Source organism: Arachis ipaensis, chromosome B3 (assembly GCF_059453495.1).
Source record: "Arachis ipaensis isolate K30076 ecotype BB chromosome B3, ASM5945349v1, whole genome shotgun sequence".
NCBI classification, from domain to species: Eukaryota; Viridiplantae; Streptophyta; class Magnoliopsida; order Fabales; family Fabaceae; genus Arachis; species Arachis ipaensis.
The window spans coordinates 126,746,605-126,770,756 of record NC_142438.1 but is presented as its reverse complement, the minus strand read 5'-3'; the positions used below and the strand labels follow the sequence as shown (position 1 = coordinate 126,770,756).

The 24,152-nt window shown below is 38.5% G+C and overlaps 3 protein-coding genes and 1 long non-coding RNA gene across 4 annotated transcripts; 2 read left to right on the top strand and 2 right to left on the bottom strand.

Moving 5' to 3' along the window:
* Positions 1-327: 327 nt before the first annotated feature.
* On the bottom strand, positions 328-1,473 carry MKS1 (MAP kinase substrate 1). Its single transcript, XM_016334275.3, has one exon. It carries the CDS (start codon positions 1,234-1,236, stop codon positions 574-576), a length of 663 nt encoding a protein of 220 aa, XP_016189761.1. The 5' UTR covers positions 1,237-1,473; the 3' UTR covers positions 328-573.
* Positions 1,474-6,418: 4,945 nt separating this feature from the next.
* LOC148572389 (uncharacterized) lies at positions 6,419-7,015 on the top strand. Its single transcript, XM_088507482.1, has 2 exons — positions 6,419-6,469; positions 6,545-7,015. The coding sequence occupies exons 1-2, from the start codon at positions 6,419-6,421 to the stop codon at positions 7,013-7,015; spliced, it is 522 nt and encodes a 173-aa protein (XP_088363608.1).
* Positions 7,016-9,587: 2,572 nt separating this feature from the next.
* Positions 9,588-12,452, bottom strand: LOC148572388 (uncharacterized). Its single transcript, XM_088507481.1, has one exon. It carries the CDS (start codon positions 12,450-12,452, stop codon positions 9,588-9,590), a length of 2,865 nt encoding a protein of 954 aa, XP_088363607.1.
* Positions 12,453-20,394: 7,942 nt separating this feature from the next.
* LOC107634631 (uncharacterized) lies at positions 20,395-23,650 on the top strand. The gene is made up of 4 exons (XR_001619018.3): positions 20,395-20,531; positions 20,624-20,678; positions 20,766-20,922; positions 23,502-23,650. It is a non-coding gene; the product is annotated as an uncharacterized LOC107634631 (long non-coding RNA).
* The last annotated feature ends 502 nt before the right edge of the window (positions 23,651-24,152 follow it).

The following is a 24,152-nucleotide window of genomic DNA, read 5'->3' as shown; positions in this document are numbered from 1 at the left end:
TACGGCCATACTTCTACCGAGTCGTTTATTTTTTTAAAAATAAAAAATGTTTATTTGGAAAAAATTTCTTTTTTAAGAAGATAAAATAATACAATCCTTTCAATACTACGACATCCTTTCAGGTCAAACTTTTAACAAAGCTCTACTGGAGAAAATAAAAAACACTATGTTTTGGAACATGGAAGTTGGAACCTAATTTAAAAATATAAAAACTGTAAACAGAATAATTAAAAAATATAACCCTAACCCACGTTGACAGCTCAAGCTCAGTGGTTGGGAGAAATAAATTGAGGCAATTGGAAAAACCGAAAACAGTGGACCAAAGCATTTGCAAAAAACAAAGTCTTCGTTCGTTTTTTTTTTTTTCTTACACAGTTACACATTTTTGTAGTCAATAATATACACAAAAATTATTGCACAAAAGTCAGTGAAATGTGGAATTTTCCACCACCATCCCCCAATCAATCATCAACACATAAAGCCAAAACCTTCTTTAGTCCAGAAAAAATCATTAATTACTAATAATGATAATAATAATAATAATAATCTACCAATAAAATTAAAATCGAAAATTCAGTCGAAGATGCTGAATAGGTCCGGCGACGGCAGCGGAGACAACACAGAAAGTAAACCCGACGGACTCGCCACGAAGTTGTTCGCTGGCCAAAACGGGTTCAGTTCGTGAAAAAACGACGCCGTTTGGGGGTCACTCGCCGGAGAAAAGAACCCCGAAGATATCGGCGGCAAAGTCCCCGGTGCCGGCGATAATATACTGGGGAATTGACCCATCTCTACTCCTACGCCTTCCAACAGCCAACTCATGTCCTCGTCTCCGGCGTGAACTCTTTCCTTCTCCGACGGGCTCGTCTTCTCGATCGACGCCAGCCTCGCTGCCGGCGATATGTCGCCGGATCTGGGAAGCGGTTCTTCGCCGGCAGAGGATGAATTAGGTCCGGTGAGGCGCTGTACGACGTTCATGAAATCGCTGACCGTGACATGGAGGACTTTGGGAGAAACGGAGTAGATGATAACCGGTTCGCGGTGCTGGGCGGCAGCGTCAGGAGGAGGCGGCAGTGGTTGGTTTGCGGCGGCAGGCTGAGGCGGACGCGGCGGCTTGCTGATCTTGTGGGACTCCTTGCTGACTCTGAGGGGCGGTGGGCGTGGACCTTGGATCGGAAGCTCTCGCCTGGAAGAGGGCGATGAGGTTTCGCCGGAGGAGAATTCCGGCAGGTTCATGGTGGGAGTTGACGGCGGAGCTTAGAGGAAAAAGAAGAAATGGATGTTAATAGAAAGTGGAAATTAGAGAGGTTTGTATGAGATTTTAAAAATGAGTGCTTAAGAAAGGAAATGAGTTTATGACTATATGTTTTTATTTTTCCGAGTGAAGGATCAACACGGTGTGTTCGTTGACTCAGGCCATTATGCTTAGTCAAAACACGTGGTCTGGTCTCGTCTTTCCTCAGTTACCAATTAACCTTCAACTTGCCTCTCTATAGGTTCTATATTTCATATCATTTTCTTAATTTCTTCACTAGAATATTATATTAAAAAAAAAAAAAAACACATGAAGCATTTCTATATCGTAAATAATGAATTATACATATAGAAAAGGTCATCGTTGCTTGAATTAACGGGGATATATCTCAAATGTGTGGAGGAAAAACCAATCACCACTCCTTATTATGTTTTCTTCTCTCTGCTACCTTTTTCCCTTTTCTTCCTCAATTAATCTGATCCTAATAAAAATTAGCTCCTTACATATTAAATTTATTATTAAGAAACGAACTACTAGTCTACTACCATTACTGTAACTAGTGTATAAATAGCAATAGGTGACTTACTCTTTTATTTATTAAATAAAAAAAAATTCAAGACCAACAAAATTTATTATTTATTATTTATATTTTGTCATTAATTTAATTTTTTTTAGTCTAATAATTTAACAACATATTTTTAGCTTATACTTTTAAGAATAAATGACTAAAATAAATCATTTGGGCATAAAATTTATCCAAATACAACTTTTGCAAATTGCATACCAAAATACGATTTTTCACTATTCTATAGAAACTGTGACAGAAGTCCCACGGTTTCCAAATGAACGTAAACCGCTACATGAGTCCAACGATTTATACTTGCACAAAACCGCCTATATATACCAACCAGGAGGGAGTGGTGTGATGTAGAGGGTCATTTTTCCGTCGCCTGAGACTAGGAAACTGCTAGAAATCTAAGACTGCAGTAGCTAGAAGGGGCTGCCAAGTTCGTCACATTTCTGTTGGCCACCCGACACATACATCGATATAGCCATGACAACGCTGTCGACCCCCAACTGTAACTACCCATCTCGTCAAGCCTCGCCACAAACGGCAATCACCGTATATAAACCCGATTTTCACTCTTGTCACCGAATAACTGAGTGCATAGCAGCATCATAATATAATCCCGTGCATATATGCATCCGATATTAACTCTCAGTGGCATCCGCCGGCAGCACTCTAAATCTCTCATGGAACCAGGTGAAGTGGACTGTAAACTGCTTTATCTTATTCGGTGGAGGAAGCTCGTCAAATAGTTCCTGAAACCACTCTCAAGCGGGTTTGCCGTTATCCATCAGCTTCTCAAAATCTGTAAGGCACTCGGATATAGGTAAACTATCCACGGGCAACCCCAGCTGGTATGCAACATCCTGTAGCGTGATGGTACACTCCCCGAATGGTATATGAAAGGTATGCGTCTCAGGACGCCACCTCTCAATGAATGCGCTGACTAGGGGCTCATCCAGCCAAAACCACCTCGTGTTGAGTCTCGCCAGGTGGTACAAACCAGCCTTCTCCAAATAGAGTATGATCCTGTCATGCAGAGGCATGTTCTATTGCCTCCGGACACTATAAATACACCTACTTAGTTGTAGCATATGAGAGAAATAACCAAACCAAATGAAATTCCATCACTAACAAGTTTAACCCATAGATTATAACCAGAAACAGATACTAAACTTATAATTTTAAATTAAATTTAATAAAACTTATATATAAGACACAAATCTTTAATTTAAAATAATCAAACTCTAAACTTATAATTTTAAAATTTAAATCTTAAATTTAAAACCCTAAACTACAAAACGTATAATTTTAAAGTTTAAGAACGTAAAATACATATTTAAAACATAATTTGCGAGTCTCTTATCGCGGTTTAATTTCTGGCTATTTCGTGTTCCAACATAAACCGCTGGAGAGATGTAGCAGTTTACGTTCACTTTGAATCTGTGGGACCCTCTCGCAGTTTATATAGATTAGTAAAAAAACACATTTTCGTATCCAATTTTCAAAAGATGTATTTCGATAAATTTAAGGCCCAAATATTTTATTTCGGTGTTTACCCTACTTTTAAATATTGATAACTAATTATTGACTAAAAATAATAAATTTTATTGACTATATAATATTTTTTATTAAATATATATAAAATAATAAAATAAAATTTATTAAGATAATAAATTATTTATAACTTAACTAAGATGTCTTGAATTTAAGTATTGAAAATAACTAAAAAAAAACATATTTATTTTATGAATAATATATAATAAAGGATATTATAAAAAAAATTATACATCAACTCGTCTCAATTAAAGTGACTATTTTAAGCATTTCTGTAAGTAATTATTTGAAGAGATTGGGGGTATGAAGCACTGGAAAGGGGGCAATGATAGAGCTACATATATACTATATGTATATATATACCTTCACCTTAACTAACTGCCTTGCTTTTATTTGTGTGTTGGGTCCATCAGTCCATGTAACTTTAATTGGAGGACAACTGCCGAGTGCTGAATGGACTCACCCGCTTTGAGGGTGAACATTAAATTAGTCAAGATTTAAGAGACGATAACGTGATGCTTGTGACAAATAAAGCCTCTCAAGTTCTCAACTTCCTTATAGCAACATATATCCTACATGGTCAGGCTACCATTTCTCTCATTCGAGTTTGAAATCGACCTCCGAGGAACACATTTCATTCATTTTTTTCTTCCACTGTTGATGACTTTTTAAGATCCACCATGCTCTCTCTCTCTCTCTCTCTCTCTCTCTCTCTCTCTCTCTCTCTCTCTCTCTCTCTCTCTCTCTCTCTCTCTCTCTCTCTCTCTCTCTCTCTCTCTATATATATATATATATATATATATAGCAAGAGAATCATCACATATACAGATACAAGATGTTCAGTGGTTGATCGTTGACCATAAGGGAATAATCCATCTGTGTATATTTGAAGCGTTAAAATGAATAGAATCTGATATTAAATAGGCTTTAGTCAACTCATGATTGAGTTTAATTTCTAATAAAAAAAAAAAAAAATCCAAACATGATTTGATAATATCATTAAAAGGATTGTAATACAAGGAGGTAATGTTAGATACCTTATGTTCCGTCCTGAGTGATCCGAGAAGTGTGCTTGTCCTTGAGGTCTGCTTGGCCTGGACGAACTTATACGTCTGCTGGGGCAGGTGCAGCAACCGATCTTCGGATATCTCTGAAACACGGCGGTGAGAGTACCTGCAAAAAGCACTCCGACGCTCAAGTAAGAATATATGCTGATTATAGGAAGAAAATACAATAATCGAGAGTAAAAGTTGTGTGTGACGGGTTACGTTTCCTTGTGTTTTATAGGCGAGTAGGGTGGAGTGGCTCCGATATTTACGGTTAGAGTTGTTATCAGCATCTTTCTGTTGAGAGGAGTTACCGCCCAATCAGTTTAGTGGATTCTGTTGTTATGGGTCATCATTGGAAGATAAGGCTGACTCAGCCGGAGGATGCTATTGCCGAGATTATAGGTCAGTTTTAGTTCCGAGAATGTCGTACACATCATAGCCCCAAGCTCGGCTGGTGTTTTGCGTCTAGGAACGGCAGCGGAGCTTTTGAGTGTTATGAATTTTTGGTTTCTCCTTTTGCGCGGTAAATGCTTGGTGGGCCTGCTTGTTGTGTCGAAGGTGTTTTTTGGGTTTTTGTGTTTAGAAAACTGTGTCGCTTTTATTGTGCGTTGATGTCGTTTTGGTTCCCCACGTTTGTAGTGGGTATGGATTTAAGTTGCCCACTAAAATAGTGGGCTTGCAATAAACGCCTCTTTTGGAACTTATGCCTTGCTGTTTCGTCTTCCTTCCCATTTTATCTCGCTATGTCTTCGAAAGGTTAGTGCTTTCTATCTTTTACTGTTACAGTTTCTGTGAGTCCATGGCAGGGGAGAAATTGAAAGAGAAGTTAAAGGCTGTAGAGGTTAGGGAAGACGATCCTTACCACTGGGTTAATGAGGACGTTAGGACCCGGTCATCCTCCTTCACTAGTGTTGACTCCCTTTCTGAGTTAAGAGGAGTAGATTTCGTAAGGAGGGGTTCTGAGGTCACTATTGAATTCCTCCCGTGCTCTAGTGATGATAGGGTTTACGAGAGAAGGGGAGATTGGTTGTATTTTTATATGTATACTCCATGCATGGTTGAGCTTGGTGTGAGATTTTCGTTTTCCCCCTTTGAATGTGATGTACTTACCCAACTGAACTGCGCTCCTTCGCAGTTACACCCTAACTCCTGGGCGTTTCTTCGCGCTTTTCAGGTTTTAATGGATTATCTATCTTTCCCTTGTTCTTTGACATTGTTCTTCTCATTGTTTCAAGCAAAGGGTACTCGAAAGGGTTTGTGGGTTTGTTTTAGTAGCTTTCCTGGTCGTTCTGTATTCCTTCTTTACAAATCCTCCTTTAAAAACTTCAAATCTCTTTTTGTCAAAGTCCGATCAGTTGAGTCTGAGTATCCGTTTTATCTGGATGACGAGCTTTGTGAAAAATTCCCCTTTATTGGTGCTCTGAGCCGAGTCAGATTCTTGAGGCTTCTGAGCGGAGTGAAGAGGAGGAGTTTTTGTTGGATTTTTTGGTTGAGAGTGTTGCTGCTGGGGAGTGTATGTCTATTGCTGATATTCTGCGTTTTTATGATTCTGGCGATGTTGAGGGTTTGAAAATGTATATAGGTAATATTTTGTTTGCTTTTCATTTGTATAACTGTTTGTATGGTTTTACTGATGTTGGTGATTATCCTGTAGGTGGGCGAGTACCTCTCTTGAACCCTCTGAAGTTACAGACCTTTTTAAACAAGAAAAAGGATAAAACTGTTGGTCCCGCCGAGCATAAGGAAAGTGGCGGGCAAGCTTTTTCTTCTGTTGGTCGTCCAGCGTCTTCGTTCAAAAGAAAGAGGGATGACATATCTTTGGAGGTTATTTCTGAGGCTGACCAGGAAGTCGTTGGTGGTATTGATCCTGTCTTTGATCGACAGAAGAAACTTCATGGCTTTATTGCGGGGTCGAATTCTCATTCTCTTTGGAGTGAACAGTTCAACTTTGCTGAGCTTTCTGATCGGGCTTCTCAATACCCGGGGGATATGCTTATGACTCGTCGTATCAGTATGGAAAGTCTTGGCAAATTTGTTCAGGTTTTTTTTGCATTATTGAATTTTACTTTGATCTTTCTTTAGGGTTTTGTTCTTATTTTGGTGTGATGGTTGTAGATCCTTGGTTCTCGCTTGATGTGTGTTGGTCGCACTACCGAGCTCATTGGTTCCGAACACCAGGGGGTTGTAGAAAAGGCTGCCGCTGTTGAGAGGACATATAAGGCTAAGATTGATGAATTGGAGAGGTCGGTAAAAGAGAGGGATGATGTTGTTGTTAGTGCTGTTGCGAAGGCGAAGGAATCGGAGGAAGAGGTAACTCGGCTGAGAGATCACATTCGACTATTGCAGTCTGAGGTGATGGAAAATGATGTCGCCAAGGGTGGTCTTACGGCCCGTGTTCTTGAGTTGGAGGAGAATAACATGGAGATGTTCTCTTATGGATTCGACCGAGCTGTAAGCCAGATTTCTCTGTTGGCTCCGGAGTTTGATATTGGTCGTCTTGATATGACGAAGGTAGTAGCAAATGGGAAGTTAGTCGTTGACGGGACGGCGGAGGAGCACGATGAGAATGTCCCCCCTCCCCCTTAGTTTGGTTATTTGTTTTCTTTGTAGACTGACTTATGTAGTTGGGAACGAGATATTTCGAGTTTGAACTTGTTGACTGGTTTTCGACCATGTTTAGGTCGGCTCACGTTTTGTGCTTGTTATTTTTCTTTATTATAGTAGTAAGTGCGATAATTGGTATCGGTATCATTTGTGTTTTTTGAATATTTTGACGAAGTATGACGTGTTTGATTGAATTTGATTATTGATAATAGAGTATATTGTGCGTCAGGCCTCATTAAAACCCTCCTTAGGCAAAAAACCCTATTTTTCGGGAGAAAAGGCTCTAAAGGGGAAAAAGAGTACCCTCATCCGCAATTTGTACAACTTAAGATTGGTACATCTTTAAAGAAGAGATATTCCAGGTTCCAGATATTGGGTTGCCTTGTAATGTTTGCAGTTGGTAAGCTCCCATGCCGAGCACCTTGTTTACTCGGAATGGACCTTCCCAGTTTGCGGCGAGCTTCCCGTGAGCTGGGGGACGTCTAGCTTCCTCTGTTCGTCTGAGGACCAAGTCACCTTCCGTGAATGTCTTCGGCAATACCCTTTTGTTGTGCTTTCTTTCTATTATTTGTTTTACTGCTCTTTGTCTAATGGCTGCTAGCTCCCTGGTCTCTTTGGCTAGATCAAGTTCGGCATTCCTTGCCTGTAAGTTGCGTTGTTCGTCGTATAGCTCGGTTCTCAGGGTGGGGACTCCAACCTCAATGGGGATTAGTGCTTCGGACCCATAGACTAGTTTGAAAGGTGTCTCGCCCGTAGTTGTTTGTATTGTTGTGTTGTATCCCCACAATATTTCTGGGATCAGTTCCGCCCATTCTCCTTTTGCATCATTTAGTTTTTTCTTTATTGCCTGCAATATTACTCGGTTAGCAGCCTCGGCCTGCCCATTGGTTTGTGGGTGCTCAACCGAGCTAAAATGATGCTTTATGTAAAAGTTTTTTAGAAATGAGCCGAGTTTATTATCTGTAAACTGCCTACTATTATCAGATATTATTTTCCTGGGTATTCCAAATCGGCATATAATGTTTTTCCATTTAAATGATCGTACCTTTTCGGCTGTTATCCGTGCTAATGGTTGCGCCTCTATCCATTTTGAGAAATAATCTATTGCTACTAAAAGAAATTTTACCTGGCCCGGCGCTATTGGGAATGGACCGAGGATATCGAGCCCCCATCTGTGAAATGGCCAGCTTACCTCCATGCTATGTAGTAGTTCGGCTGGCTTTGTGGAAATAGCTGCATGTTTCTGACAGTTGTCACATGTTTTGACTTTTGTTATGCAATCCTTTTTTATGGTTGGCCAGTAATATCCGGTTCGGACGATCTTAGCTGCCAGTGCTCGTCCGCCGATGTGGTTTCCACAGACTCCTTCGTGGACTTCGTCCATTACTTCTTTTGCTTCGTCTTTGCTTAAGCATTTTAGCAGGGGTTGTGAGAGTCCTCGTCTATATAGTTTTCCTTCTATGCTCGTATAAAAGCTTGCCTTTCGTCTGAAGTGCTGTGGTTTGAGTTCGTCTCTTGGTATAGCGCCTGTGTTAATGTATTCAAGGAAAGGAGTCCTCCAATCATGGAGGTGGTTAATGTTCGTCACATGTAATAAATCAGTGCTTGGCTTTTTTAGTGAGAGTTGTGTTAGTGTGGATGTTTGTGTGTCTGCCCTAGTGGTTGCGAGCTTGGATAATACATCCGCTCTCACATTTTTTCCTCTATAAACATGCAGTATGCTAAATGCGTCGAATTTTGAAATAAGATCCTTTGCTATGAGCCAGTATTGCTCTAGCAAGGGATCTTTTACCTGAAATTCTCCTCGGATTTGTTGGACTATGAGGAGGGAGTCGCAATGTGTTGTCAAACTTCGTACTTGGAGGCTCAAGGCGAGTTTGAGTCCTGCAATGAGGGCTTCATATTCGGCTTGGTTGTTGCTGGCTGGGAAGTGGAACTGGAGAGCTTGTTCGGCTATTACTTTGTCTCCCTCTTTGAGGATTACCCCCGCTCCACTTCCTTCTCGGCTTGACGCTCCGTCTACATGAAGTTCCCAAGACTTGTCGTGTTCATTAGTCGTTAGTTCTGAGATGAAGTCGGCTAGCACTTGTGCTTTGAGTGCCGACCTAGGTTGGAACTGGATGTCGAACTCTGAAAGTTCAATGGACCATTTGGTGAGGTGTCCAGCCAGTTCTGGCTTCGTCAGTATCTGTCTTAGTGGTTGGTTTGTCCTCACTATGATTGTGTGGCTTTGGAAGTAGTGTCTAAGTCTCCTTGCTGTGATTACCAGTGCTAGGGCGAGTTGTTCTATCCTCGGATATCGTTGCTCTGTTGGTTGCATGACTCTGCTGACGAAGTACACTGGCTGTTGTGTTTTCCCTGTCTCACGCACAAGGGCCGAGCTTATAGAATAATTTGAAACAGACAAGTATAAATATAATGGTTTACCGATTTCTGGTCTTTGCAGCACGGGTGGTGTTGATAGGATTGCTTTAAGCTCGGAAAAAGCTTTCTCGCCTTCTTCTGTCCATTGAAACTTTTTGTTCTTCGATATTGTTTGGAAAAGGTGATATGCTCAGTTTGATGCTGCGGGTAAAAATCGAGATAACGCCGCTATCCTTCCGGCCAGTTGTTGCACTTCTTTTATTATTTTAGGGCTCATCATATTGAGGACTGCCGAACACTTCTCGGGGTTCGCCTCGATTCCTCGTGAGGTAAGCATGAATCCAAGGAACTTTCCTCCTCTTACCCCGAAGGCACACTTTTCTGGGTTTAGTCTCATATTATAAGCTCGGATTTGTTCGAATATCTCGCCGAGGTCTTCGCAATGTGATTCTTCTTTTCTGGTCTTGGCGACCATGTCGTCTACGTAGATTTCCATGTTGCGTCCTATTTGGTGATGGAAGACTTTGTCCATTAGGCGTTGGTAGGTTGCACCTGCATTCTTTAAGCCAAATGGCATTACTCGGTAACAAAAGTTTCCATGCTCGGTTATAAATGCTGTTTTGCTTTGGTCTTCAGGATGCATGAGTGTCTGATTATACCCAGAGTATGCATCCATGAAGCTTAAGCTTTCGAAACCTGATGCGCTGTCGACGAGCTTGTCAATGCATGGTAAAGGGTAAGCATCTTTAGGGCATGCTTTATTTAAATCTGTAAAATCGACGCACATGCGCCATTTACCTGAGTTCTTTCTTACCATTACCACATTTGAGAGCCATGTGGTGAAGCGGATCTCCCTGATGAAATTGGCTTGTAAGAGTTTAGTGGTTTCCTCTAAGGCTGCCTTTGATTTCTCTGCTCCGAGGTTTCTTTTCTTTTGAGCTATAGGTCGGCTTGATAGGTTGGTGGCGAGTTTGTGACAGATGACGTCTGGATTTATTCCTGGCATGTCTGCTGGGGTCCAAGCGAACAGGTCAGAGTTGGCTTGTAGTAACTTGATGAGATCTGCCCTGTCTTGCCCTTGCAGTGCTTGACCGATGTATGTTATTTGTCCTGGCTTTGGTGTCAGTTGAATTTTCTGACGTTCGTCCGTTGGTTGGGGTCTTTCCTGCGCGTCTCCCCAGGGGTCAAGTTCGGCCAGGGATAGGATTTCCTCTCTCGTTTGGACTGCTTTAACCTCGTGTTGCCTCTGTCTCGTGTCTGATCTTTTTAGGCTAGAGTTGTAGCATTGCCGAGCCTGTTGTCGGTCCGAGTGGATCGTTGCTATCCTACCGTCCTGTGCTTGAAACTTAACGCATAGATGAAAAGTTGATATCACTGCTCTGAACATGTTCAGAGCAGGTCTCTCGAGGATAATATTATAGGGACTAATGCAGTCAACTATCAGGTATTGTATATCAAGGGTTCGGCATAACGGATTTTCACCTATTGTCGTTTTTAGCCATACATACCCTTTTATTGGTACCCTTTCTCCGGAGAACCCCACTAGTTCTCCAGATGAGGGTTGTATCAGTTTTTCAGATAAGTTCATTTTTAAGAAGGTAGAATAAAAGAGAACGTCTGCACTACTACCTGGGTCTAGAAGGACCTTTCTTACCAAAAGATCGCCTGTTTGGATAGAGATTACCACTGGATTGTCTAGGTGTGGGGCGGCCGAGCATATGTCTGTTTTGTTGAAAGTGATTTCTAGGTCTGGTGTCTCCTGATTGTTTGGTGATGCTGTCCCTTCGATGGCCAGCATAGCTCGGTAACTGCGTTTCCTTGCCGATGTTGTTTCGCCGCCTCCGGCGAATCCTCCAGATATGCAATTTATGACTGCTTTGGGTTGATTACCATTTGACCATTTGTTAGTTTCCTTGTTGACTGAGGTCGGTTGTCGTTCCTCCTTGTCTCTATCATCCCCTTTATGTTTTCTTCCTTCAATGTACTTGTCTAGTAGGCCTTGTCGAGCGAGTCTCTCCAAGAGGTCTTTGGCTATTATGCATTCGTCAGTCGTGTGTCCGTATTTCTGGTGGAAAGCACAGTGTTTGCTTTTGTCTACGAACCTCTGGTCTTGATAGCTACCTGCTCTTGTTGGAGGTTTTATGATTTTGGCATTGAGTATTTCTTTGATTATCCTTTCCCTTCTCGTGTTGAATCTGGTGTAATTGTCGAATTTCGGAGTAAGTTTGAATGGTTTGCCAATGTCTTTGTTATGGGGCGACCTCGGTGTTCGGTCCTCTTCTCTCCTGGGTCTTCTTTCCATTTTGTTGGCCTCGCGTAGTTCTTCGATTTCCATTTGTCCTGCTGCCCTCTCCCTGAATTCTTCCAATGTCCGCGGTTTGGTGATCGCGATGGTTTCCCTAAACTTTCCGGGTCGGAGGCCGACCTTAAGTGCATGTAGGTGGACGGCGGGGTCCAGGTCGGGTATCTCCATTGTCGCCTCTGCAAATCTGGTCAGATAGTTCTTCAGACTCTCCTGAGGACCTTGGCGAATTGTGCCAAGATAATCCGATCCGTGGACGTATATTCGTGCCGCAGCGAAATAGTCGATGAAAGACTTTGCCAATTTTTCAAAAGAGGAGATCGAACCTGCAGGTAATTTCGAAAACCAAAGTAAAGCGGCCCCGTCAAGGTAAGTTGGGAAAGCTCTGCAAAGTACAGGTTCATTGTTAGGGCCGTTAAAATACATCATGGACTGAAACTTCTTAATGTGAGCCCGGGGGTCACCAATCCCCTTATAGGGCTCGAGTGAGGAGGGTAGTGTGAAGTGTTTTGGCATCTGGAAATTTGTGATTTCCTCAGAGAAGGGATTATCCAACGTCAGTCTCTCCTTCGGGGGGTTGGCGATTAACAAGTCAGCCGCACTCTGGGATGAGCTTTTGGGATTGCCTTCATCCTGTTTGTTAGCGCTGTTTTGTGCCGACAGCTCGGCTAGTCTCTTGACCTCCGCTTGAAGTTCAGCCATCTGGGCCATAAGGTCGGCCTGTGTGAGCTGAGGGACTCCGTTGTCGGCCATATCTATGGTCAGGGTAATCCTGCAAAGAAAAACTCAAGAGACAGAAATATAGTAGAGATGAGTGGGGTTAGTTTGACTCGGCCCCACGGTGGGCGCCAAATGTTCCGTCCTGAGTGATCCGAGGAGTGTGCTTGTCCTTGAGGTCTGCTTGGCCTGGACGAACTTATACGTCTGCCGGGGCAGGCGCAGCAACCGATCCTCGGATATCTCTGAAACACGGCGGTGGGAGTACCTGCAAAAAGCACTCCGACGCTCAACTAAGAATATATGCTGATTATAGGAAGAAAATACAATAATCGAGAGTAAAAGTTGTGTGTGACGGGTTACGTTTCCTTGTGTTTTATAGGCGAGTAGGGTGGAGTGGCTCCGATATTTACGGTTAGAGTTGTTATCAGCATCTTTCTGTTGAGAGGAGTTACCGCCCAATCAGTTTAGTGGATTCTGTTGTTATGGGTCATCATTGGAAGATAAGGCTGACTCAGCCGGAGGATGCTACGGCCGAGATTATAGGTCAGTTTTAGTTCCGAGAATGTCGTGCACATCACCTTATACTATGAAATGTGATAATATTCCAATTGGATTATTTGGCACGTCAATGGAGCAAATCAAATAATAGAAGGTAACATACATTACTTGATATTATAAATCATGATTACCATAATTCAGTGTGCCCATTATTGTACAAAATGGATTTGATAGAACACACTCCCTAGTGCATACTACTGAGTACTGACACACTGAAAAAAATTTCTTCATCACATTCACACTCATATGCAGCCAAGAATGGAAATTCATTGCCGGTCTCTTTTTCTAAAAAAAAAAAAAAAAAAAATCATTGAGGTATCGTGCAATTTTGTCGGCAGAAAAGTTGGGTGGATCTTATAAGAACAAACAACGTAGAGCAATAAGTGCAATATAAGAAGCCCAAAGACAGAAACACACCAAATAGGCTCTCAAAAAAAAAAAAAAACCAGTACCTAATCAAAAAGAGCTATACCCAAAATGCGAAAGTTGGTCTTGACCCTCCTAAAATAAAAGGACTGGCCTAATTAACAATTTTATATACCTGTTACCAAAAAAAAAAATTTATATACATAATAATAATAATAATAATAATAATAATAATAATAATAATAATAATAATAATAATAAAAAAAGTAAATTAATTTTACATAGCTTGACCCAATATATACACAAAATTTTATTTATGTTTTGTCATAATTTTGAGGGTGGTTTGTGTGTACTTCTGAAAATTATGCTATTTAGTAGTTGAGTGTATTATATCGGCCAAGTTTACATTTTACTCTTATCAAATTAATATGAAGTGCTATATATATATATATATATATATATATATATATATATATATATTGAATTATGTGTTACAACTTACAAGCTAGCGGCTTGTTACTTTTAGTTGAATTGATCATGATTCATGACTAAATATTATAGAGAAACATTTTAAGTGCACCGGAGAGTACTGGTATACCAATTGTTTTAACCGTTGATTTTAATTAATATATATTATATATATTTTTTATAATTCAGATCAACGGTTAAAATAATTAGAGTATCGGTACTCCTGGTGCACTTAAAATGTTTCCAATATTATATTGGTTGGCAAAAGGATTATGAGTGCAGAGAACATCTTAGGCTAACTATATAATTCTAAGCAAACAGGACGAATTTTCATCATGCACATGGTCTTCTAGATTATATCCCTATGCATCATGCAGATCTGAAGTTTGATGTGGAAAACTCTCGATGAGTAAAGGGATTCTTCCAAGGGTACCACTTCAAATCCAACATAAGGTACGTGGGACGTGGCTGTAACAGTTCAAGATACTACTAGTATATGTGTATCATGTTGCACGTGTTATTTGTAGAAGAATGCTAGATATCCATTATAATTTATTATTTTTGGTATGAATTTTTAAAAGTATGAATAAAATATATTAATAAATTATTAAATTAAAAGAATTAGATTAAAGAAATTAAATTAATAGTTAAATAATGATAAAAATTAATAAATTATGATAGCTTCTAATATTTTTTTTTTATTTGTATTATACACAAATGAATTCTATCATTGGTTTAAGATTTTTTTAAATAACTTATTTTTTTAATAGATAAAAATTATTTTATATTTAGATAAATTTTTTTAAAAAAATTTTAAATATTAAAAATATCTTTTACTTTTACTTTTTTTAAAGTAAGATATTATTGGATTTTAGAAAAAATAAATAATTTATGTTTTTTAATAAAAATATTTTTCTTAAAAGATATATCAGAATATGTTTAAAACTTAATAAAATACTTTATTTTTTATAAAAAATATTTATTCACTCAAATAAGTCAATCCAAACTAATACTAACCTAGCTTGATCCAGAATGAATTATCACTCAATTGACCTTAATTTTTATTCATTTTAAACTTGTAATCGATAAGTTTAATGATTATCATTACCAACTTAATGACTAAGCAGTCATAATATTAATGATATTTATCAACTTAGTGTCTATATAAATCACTGACTACCTCTTAGTAAGAGAAAATCCTTCAAGATTTACAATTCATATTTTATGTTTTTATGCTCTCACTTTCAACCTTCTATATTCTACTACAAGAAAAATATTGAATATCGTCAGATTTATCGATGAAAAAACAAAAATAATCCACTAGTAATAAGATTACCATCAGATTAAATTCGACGATATAAATCTCGCCATGATTATTTATCGTCAAATTTTGCTATTTGCCGGTAACTTGGGGCAGATTTAGCGGCAAAAATTGATTTTTAAGCTACGAATATCTGATGTCAGTTGCTGGCAGATTTTTTTCGACGGTAACTTTGGCGCCAAACTATTTTGTTCCCGTAATTTTACTGTTAGATTTTTTTCCGGTAAATCCGACGATAAGTTCAATTTTTTGACATAATTAGTGGTCAAATTGTAAATTTTTTATTCAAATTTATTTTCTGTATAATTAGTAGTCAAATTCTAAATAATAGAAACCAAAGATGTTAAATTAATATCAAGCGTACAAATGAAATGAAAAGTCAAATAACAGAGGATATAATACAATCAAAAGTTTAAAACAAAACCCTAATCACTAAAGATTCTGATAGTCGTCGTCGTCGTCCCGTTGGTCCTGTTGAGGTAGTGGCATAGGAGGTGATGTCTGTGCCCCTCCGGCAGCGTTGATGTTGCCACCAGCAGTACTACTGCCACTGGTGCGCATCTGATCTTGGTATATCGCTATCTGTTGCTGCATCCACTGAAGCCGCTCCAGCTCCCGCCTCCACTCCTACCTGAGGTCATCTGTGTCTGTCATGCGTGAAAGGATTTTCTGATACCTCTCCTTAAACTCCTACAGCTACTGAGCCTGTTGGTGAAGCTCCAGGTGAGAAGCAACACCTGCTCCCTCAAATTGACGCCGTCCTCGGAATCGACGGGCCGACTGGTGGCAGAGGCAGATAATTATCTCAATGTGGATGTGCAGAGGTTGTCGGCGAAGAACGATCCCAACCTATAGACGCGATTCTTGTATGGCTCAGATGCGGCCTCGCGCCAAACCATGTCAGGATTGATGACTGATGTAGCGGAGTTGTCAAATAGTCTCCAGTACACTGAGATTGCTGGGTTGCAGCCTCCAATATCTACGTGTAGGACTCCTGTTAACACATTTTATGATTAGGGTTGCAATTATTTTAAAAATGGTATATCGCATGATGTTTACTCACATAATGATCCGCGACCCACTGATCAGCGAATCTCTCATTGTTCTCCTTCAACGTGTGAGTATACTTGAAGGTCTCCGCCATCGTCGCATCACAATCCAACGACTTTGACCACATATTTTGAAATCACATGTTAACTCAAGTAATAATGACATTATATTAAGACTAAACGAACTTAATAACAAAATTAAACAAGTTACTTACCAGCCTGGCTTTTGTCTTCATGAAAGTTGCTGACCCACCAATATACTTCAACGACTTGGCTGATGCTCTGTCAGCTCTATTCAGGAGACAAAGACGCTTGAACCCCTAATCAGTCTTCCAATTGACGTACATTGCCTTCTTAATTTCTAGGCGTAGCCAAATGGTGAGGTGGTCGCAGTGTTTACGTACGTCCTCCAACATCTGCTGAAGCCGCCTAGCCATCCGATGGTCGAAGATCTTCCTGATCATAAGATTGTAAGTCTTGTCCCATATAAATTTCTCATGTAGGAAGAATATTTAACACGAGTTAATCAAAATTAAATACATAATTAGGCAAAATAGAAGATATAAACTAACTAAGATTTGAATATGTTGAGTTCTTACTGTCCACTTCTAAAACCATCGCTCTCTAGTCTTAGCTGGGATCTTCTTGTAGCTTGGCCATAGGTGCCGTACATTAGCTTGATGACATTAGTTATTTGGCGCAAACCTATCAATGAACAACTTAATATTAGTAGTTTACTAAAAAGTTATTTGAAGTAATCTATAAACTTCAACTATATTTAGATTTTTTAGAAATTTTGGTAGAGTTTCATCTATAACTAGAATGTGCCAAAAACTCCATCCATCAACAATTCACTTAAACAACAACATCTATCAACAATCAACAAACAAAAATCAAGAATCAAGTAGCAACATCCATAAATCAACAATAAGCTGTTCAATTAATTAAAATTAGTAGTTTTATCTATATGGCATTATATGACTTAAGCAGCAACATCTATCAATAATCAAGAATTATCAAACACTTTCATCAGTTCAAACCTACTAACCTAAATCAAACCTATCTTAACAATCTAAATCCACTAAAATTAGGAATTGAGTGTAACTAAATTAAACCGACTAACTAAAATGGTTTACATATAAAATACTTAAAATAGTACTCATGCCGATAAACCATCAGGTCAAATCGTCATTTGTACGATGAGAGGTGGTGGAAGGGCATCTGGCTGGAATCCATGAGAGAATTTTAGCACCGTGGTATCTGTCGTTAGAGGTAACATTGTTGAGATAATGGGCTGCTGAGCAAATGGAGGTGGCGTCGTCATGGTAGAAGGAGCCAAGCAGTTGGAGTTAGGGACCGTGATGAATGGCTAGTCCAGTGCACCTATTGCCTGTGACGTCATTGGGGTAGTCGGAGCAGAGGAAGACGACTAAGAAGTCCTAAGGGTACCAGTAGAAACTCTCCCTCTATCACGACCACGACCACAAGGCCGATCCGTGACACATCTACCTGTCGTCATGTCTGCAAAGAGCATAACAATTAACATAAATTCTCCCACAATTATATTATTTGGAAAAAATTTTGACATAACCTCCCCTAAAAAGGTGCTAACCTTCACGGTGATAAACCGCACAATAATCAAAACGTAATCAAATACAAAACTTTACAAAGTTAGAACCTTTGAATATAAACCTAACTAATCCATTAGAGAATCTATTCTCAAACTTTAACATTACTAAAACATGTATATCATCAAGCATTGTTAAATATTAATGATGTTGTCTTTCTAACTCGACTCTTAGATTGATGAGATTAAATATTATCTAAAACCAATTACTTCACATACTTTTATAAATTCAAATAAAAAATTTGAATTCTAGTTTGTATGAATTACTAAACCTTATCCAAGCTAATATTGTAAATATGTATTTATGTCTAAATTTAAGTTATATTAGGCATTATATGATTTATATTGTTAACTAATTAGTTGAGTACCTAATTAATTAAACTTAAGAACAACATAACAAAAAACAACACAACAAACAACACAATTTAGAATCTATTCTCAACTTCCAATTTAGAATTTATTCTCATCAATGGTCATCTAATACCAATCCAGAATTAAATTTAAGAAGTGGGAAAAGGGGGTGCTACCTGGAGGGAGCAATGGCGAGCAACGTCGGCAGAAGCGGCAAGCAGCGACGGCAGAAGCGACAAGCAGCGGTGGCAGAAGCGACAAGCAGCGGCGGCAGGGGCGATGGCAATAGTAGTGGCAGAAGCGACACCAACAGCGGTAGTTCGGTTTGGACGATGAGAGGGGGCCGTTGGAGGAGGTTGCAGGTGGGAACGTTGAAGGAAGGGGGAGAGGGTTAGAGAGAGAGAGAGAGAGAGAGAGAGAGAGAGAGAGAGAGAGAGAGAGAGAGAGAGAGAGAGAGAGAGAGTAATTCGAAATGAGGAAGAAGAAGGTTCGTGGTTCAAATTTAGAGCACACTTACCTTGGATTTACTGGCAAATAAATCTGCCGGTAGAGCTTTGCAGTTGGCCAAAACGCAACGTTTCACTAATCAGGGTTACCGTCGAATTTATTCGCCTGTAAATCTGATGGTGGCGCCAATTATTTTGCTTTTTCCTCCAACTGTTACTGTCAGATTTAACAGAATCCGATGGTAATTCTTCTGCCTGACGAGTTCATTGCAAAATTCGCTGGTAAAGCCGTCTCTAAACCTAACGCTAACCTCCGAAGCTAAATCCGACGATAAATCTGAAGGTATTCAACGTTTTTTTTGTAGTGTTTATAGGGTTATTATATATTTGAAACACCCAGGGACTTGGGTATTAGAATGGTCTTTTGTAGGTACACTCATCTATTTTCAAATTGACTCTAACCATAGTTACCGAAGAATTTTCAATAAAGAACTCTGATCTATGAGAAATACTTTAGACGATAAACCACATTCTCGACGAATTATACATTGTAAAATGTTACTAGCACTGAAATAGATATAATGGTTATAAAATTTTGATAATAATTAAAAATATAGTTAAAGCTAAGATTATATCTTTTGTTATTTAATAATATTTTTAAATTTAATTATATTTTAATTTTTAACTTTATTTTTATTTTTAAATAAAAATATTGTTAAATAATAAAAAATATAAACTTAATTTAAATATATTTTTTAAAATATTATTAAAATTTATAACCATTATAACAATACTCTTTTTTTTTTTTTTAATTTAGATGGTTGATATTTGATATTGATTTTCAATCATAAGCGGATGAAATTCCCTGCCTTGGAATAAAAATGGGATTAAGTGAAAGCGAAATAGCAGAATCTTAAGATCAATATTTTTATAGAAAAAATTAATTAATAAAAATTAATTTAAATATAAAACAAAAAAGTCTTCACTTAATATTTTTCTATATTTGGTGGATGTCTTTATATCTCATAATATTTTAATAAAAATATGTATATTCAAGAGAAAAATTAAATGATAAAGTTGTAATATTCTTTTTAAGTATATTATTCTTGTGTTTTTTATAATTCTAAAGTATTGTTTTTTTACGAAGCAGAACTTAGTTTTTCTTTCTACAAATAAGATATATCATTCTAACACTCAAATTAGTAAAAGAGAATTTATTTTAGTGAAGTATAATATGGAGTAAAAATATGTACTTTACTTGACAAATTGTTATTTTTATCAATCTTCAATTACTGAACTAAAGATAAATAATCATGATGATAATAGTACGTTTATATTCAATAATATCATATTTTTTTTATGGTAGTGGAGGGGTCAAAGACTCCAAAAAAATACAAGAAAATAATACAAGAAAGAAAAATAAAGGGATTAACTATTATCTCTTCTTCTAAGCATTCCACGACAATCCTCATCAAGAATAGGTCATATATAAGGGGTAAGCATATCAAATATAAAATCCGGTTAATTAATGACTAATTAACTTATAAATTAAAAATTTATTCTAGAAAATTAAAGATGTGATTTTCATGGTTTAATATGATAGAGAAAATTAAAATGAGAATTTCGACACCAATTTTAAAAAATTTGGCCCAAAATTGGGTCGAACGGGCCAAACCGATCAAACCGAACCCAAACCGGGCCTATGGGTCCAACTAACCCACTTAACTTAGTGAGCTTCAACTCACTCTCTCTTCCTCATTCAGCAAAACACGCTGAATGTAGCCATGGGAGAAGAGAAGAAGAAGCAAGCCTTCACCTAATCTTCAATCTTTGATAACTTTTGATCCGGAGCTCCAATTGACGCATCATTTGCGGCTACGCGATCGTGTCGCCGAGCACTACAAAGCCCATAACTTTGTTCTTGAGGTAAGTTACGTTTTCATCTCTGTTCTTTCAGCCTTTAATTTCAAAATTATTGGGTAAAAAGTGTTGAGATTTTGAGCTTTTTGATGTTATAGGATCTAATTAGCTTGAAGAGAAGACTCAATCTCACTCCTTTGATCCTTGGGTATGGTAAGATTCTCAATCCTAAGTGAAATACTTGAAGTTTTGTGATTAGTGATTTAGTTGGTATGTGTGGGTGTATGTTGTCTGTATTAGGATATGTATGTATGAATGTTGGAGCTTGATTGAGGTCTTAGAAAGGCTTGGAAGTGGATTTGCAAGCTGAAAATCTGACCTTGGAGGTGTCGGAGCCTTGAAAATTAAGGAAGAGTGGAATTTGAAGTGTTTCGGTTTGAGCGAGAAATCGGCCAAGGTATGGTTTCAGTTTCTTGTATCTAAAATGTAATGTAATGTGAAAACTTAGGCTAGTGACCCTAGGATAGGAATTGAATTTGTGATGATGGTTGATTGGTTGAAATGGATAATATTGATTATGTGATTATTGGTTTTGGAGGGTGTAAATGATGTTCTTGTTGTTGGTGCTTGTGAATTATATATGATGATGATGATTGGTATGTTGAATTGAAGTTGAGATTGGGCTTGATATGGATATTTGATGTTGTATATTGAATATTGTGGAATTGGAAGCATTGGGTTGGAATTTGATGAAAATGGGGAATTGGTAAGGTGATGAATGTGCATTGCATATTGTTGTACTTGAAATATTGAGTTTGAGTTTGATTAAAGTGAATAAATTTAGTAGGTTGTAGATTGTATGAGAAAGTTGGAATGTGGTTGAGGTTGAATTGATAAAGTGTTGGTTTAATTAAAAGAGGTTTGAGAAGAGTTTGTTGTAAAAACTGAGGCTTATTGGTTTTGGTTGGAAATTGTGGTAAGTTGAGAATTTAATGAAATTTTGCAAAAATAAATTTTTGATGAACTTCAACGGATCATATCTTGAGCTACCGTTTTTAAAAATTAATGCATTTTATATCAAATGAAAGATAATTTAACAAGCTTTAAAATGATTTAAATTTTGTGGGAATCTGAATTCTGCGGAAAGAGATATGATCGTTGAAAGTTGGTGTCTGAAATCTGAATTCTGTAAATACTGCAGAATTTGTGATTTCTGGTATGTGTGCGCATGTACAGCCTTGTGCGCACGCACACCCTGTGGATTTTTGAAACTGTGCACACGCACAGCCTTGTGCGTATGCACACACAGGGATATGGCTATTTCTGGGAGTGTTAGCACGCTCTGTGTGCGCACACAACCAACAAAGTTTTATGAGCTAGCGCACACACATGCTGGGAAGTGCATTCTGTTAGGGGCATTTGCACGATCTGTGCATGCACTCAACAATGAAAATTTTGTTTTCTGTGTGTACGCACAGCCTTGTACGCACGCATACTTTCTGAAAATCTTTCTGGGCATGCGCATGCACACTCTTGTACATACGCACACTGCCCTGTTTTTTTATAAAAACCTTATTTTTAAATATTTCACCTTCTCGGCAAGCTTTTAATCTTCCGTGACCCCTGTTTTCAACAAATATGACTTTTGTGTTTATTAAAAATCGAATTCAAACTTCTAAGCCTATATTTTCATCCTTTAAGTTCTAAATTATAATAGAATGCCTAGTAATTAAGAATAAGCTAGAAATGGGGGTAGCTTGAGGGTGAAGTAAGGGGAGAGTTAATGAAGGATTGTGATTAATGATGACTGTATGAGTTGTTAAGGGTGATGATGGAAGTGTGGCGTATACCGTGAGCCGAAGGGCTGTATTTAATAATGATTGTTTGCTAGTTATGGATTATGTTATGAGCTGGATGGCTATGATAAATTGTGATTTATGGATGAAATGAAAATGTGAATGTGAATGATTGCTTTATCTTGAGTTTTCTTTCTCGAAAGTGCGACCCCAGAGAGATGGTGGAAGGTGAGGATCCCCTTCCTTGTTCCTCCTGGTATTGTAAAATTGCCCCCAGCAAGATGGTGGGAGGTTAGGATCCCCTCCTTGGTTCCTCTTGGGCATATGAGAATGTACCTCCTGGGTAGATGCAAGGGTTGTGGTTTCGCCCCACTTGCTCCAGGTTGGTTAGTATAGAGACTCCCCGGGTGGACACAAGGGTTGTGGTTTTGCCCCACTTGTCCCGGGTTATGATGAGTGATGTATGAAAAGTGAAATTATATGATGTATATGTGATGATGTGTTCATAATGAATGATTATGGAATGTTATGAATAGAAATGTGAAATGATTATCTGAGATACGAATTTTCCTGGATGAAAGCAGTGACTAGCCACCACGTGCTCCAAGTTGAGACTCGATACTCTGCTGACCCTATGTCGCAAGGGTGGCCGGACACTGTGAAAGTTCCGGATGAGCTCGCCCCCGTGGATAAACACCAGTGTGGGTGTTGTATGATTGTGATTATGATTATGATTATGTTTATGATTGAGAATTACTCGAGTTAGGGATGTGCGACAGAGGGACCGTCCAATGGTTAGCTACCAGGACTTGTCGGGTTGGCTTTTATAACCGACAGATGAGACTCATCAGCCACTAGGATAGGCATGCATCATATGAATCTATATGTCTTGTTTGGATTGTCTAAGTGATCGCATAACTAAATGCTACTTGATTATCTAATATATTTGAATCTTATTTCTAATTTCTCTGTTTGTAATAATTGTGGTTGTTGCATTTGGTTCCGTTGGTGGTTGGGAGGTTCGGAGGAGTTGGAAAGGGAAGTTTTAGATAGCTCTGAAGACCCTTAGCTAGATGCTTATTTTAATTTCATGGTTTAGTTATGTTTTAAGCTTTAATTATCTGTTAGAAGTTCTAGAATTGCCTTCGACTTTCCCAGGACATTATATGTTAGATATGTAGGCACTGTTACCATGCTGAGAACCTCCGGTTCTCACCCATGTGGGTTTTGTGGTTTTCAGATGTAGGACAGGCGGCACCTCACTGAAGCATGCTGGAAGCTTCTGATGTTGTGAAGATCTTTATCTTTTGGGTTTATTTTGGTTATTTGTATTTGCTTAGATACTTATTATCTTCACCTATTATATATATGCTGTATTAATTCTTCTTAGAGGTGATTTTGGAGATTTAGGTTTTGTAACTCTGTATTTTTGATTTTCTTTTGGGTTTTCCTATATACCTATATATGTATAACTGTGTGCTCAGACCGGTTTATCTTTGCGAGCCGAGTTTTGAGTTTTGTTACATGTGTTTTGGAACACTTAGTATATAAATTCGTTAGCTTGCTCTATCTTGCTTACGTTACCGTACACGGAGTGTTACGCTTTTCGATTTAATGGTTTTGCTTTATCCCTTTCTTCACAGGCTCCTAGTTATAAACCTTTTTCACTATATTATATTTGTAATTTTTCTTTTAGAGGTCGTAGCGCCTCGCCACCTCTATTTTACATCCTAGGTGTAAAGCTCTGTGTGGTAGAGTGTTACATCAAAGATGTAGGTTCCAAAAGGTAATTCTTGGCCCTTCTTTGCCAAGGTGTCAGCTACAAAATTGGCTTCTCGAAGGGTGTGTACCCAATTTATTTGCTCCACGTATCCTGCGAGGGTCCTGATAT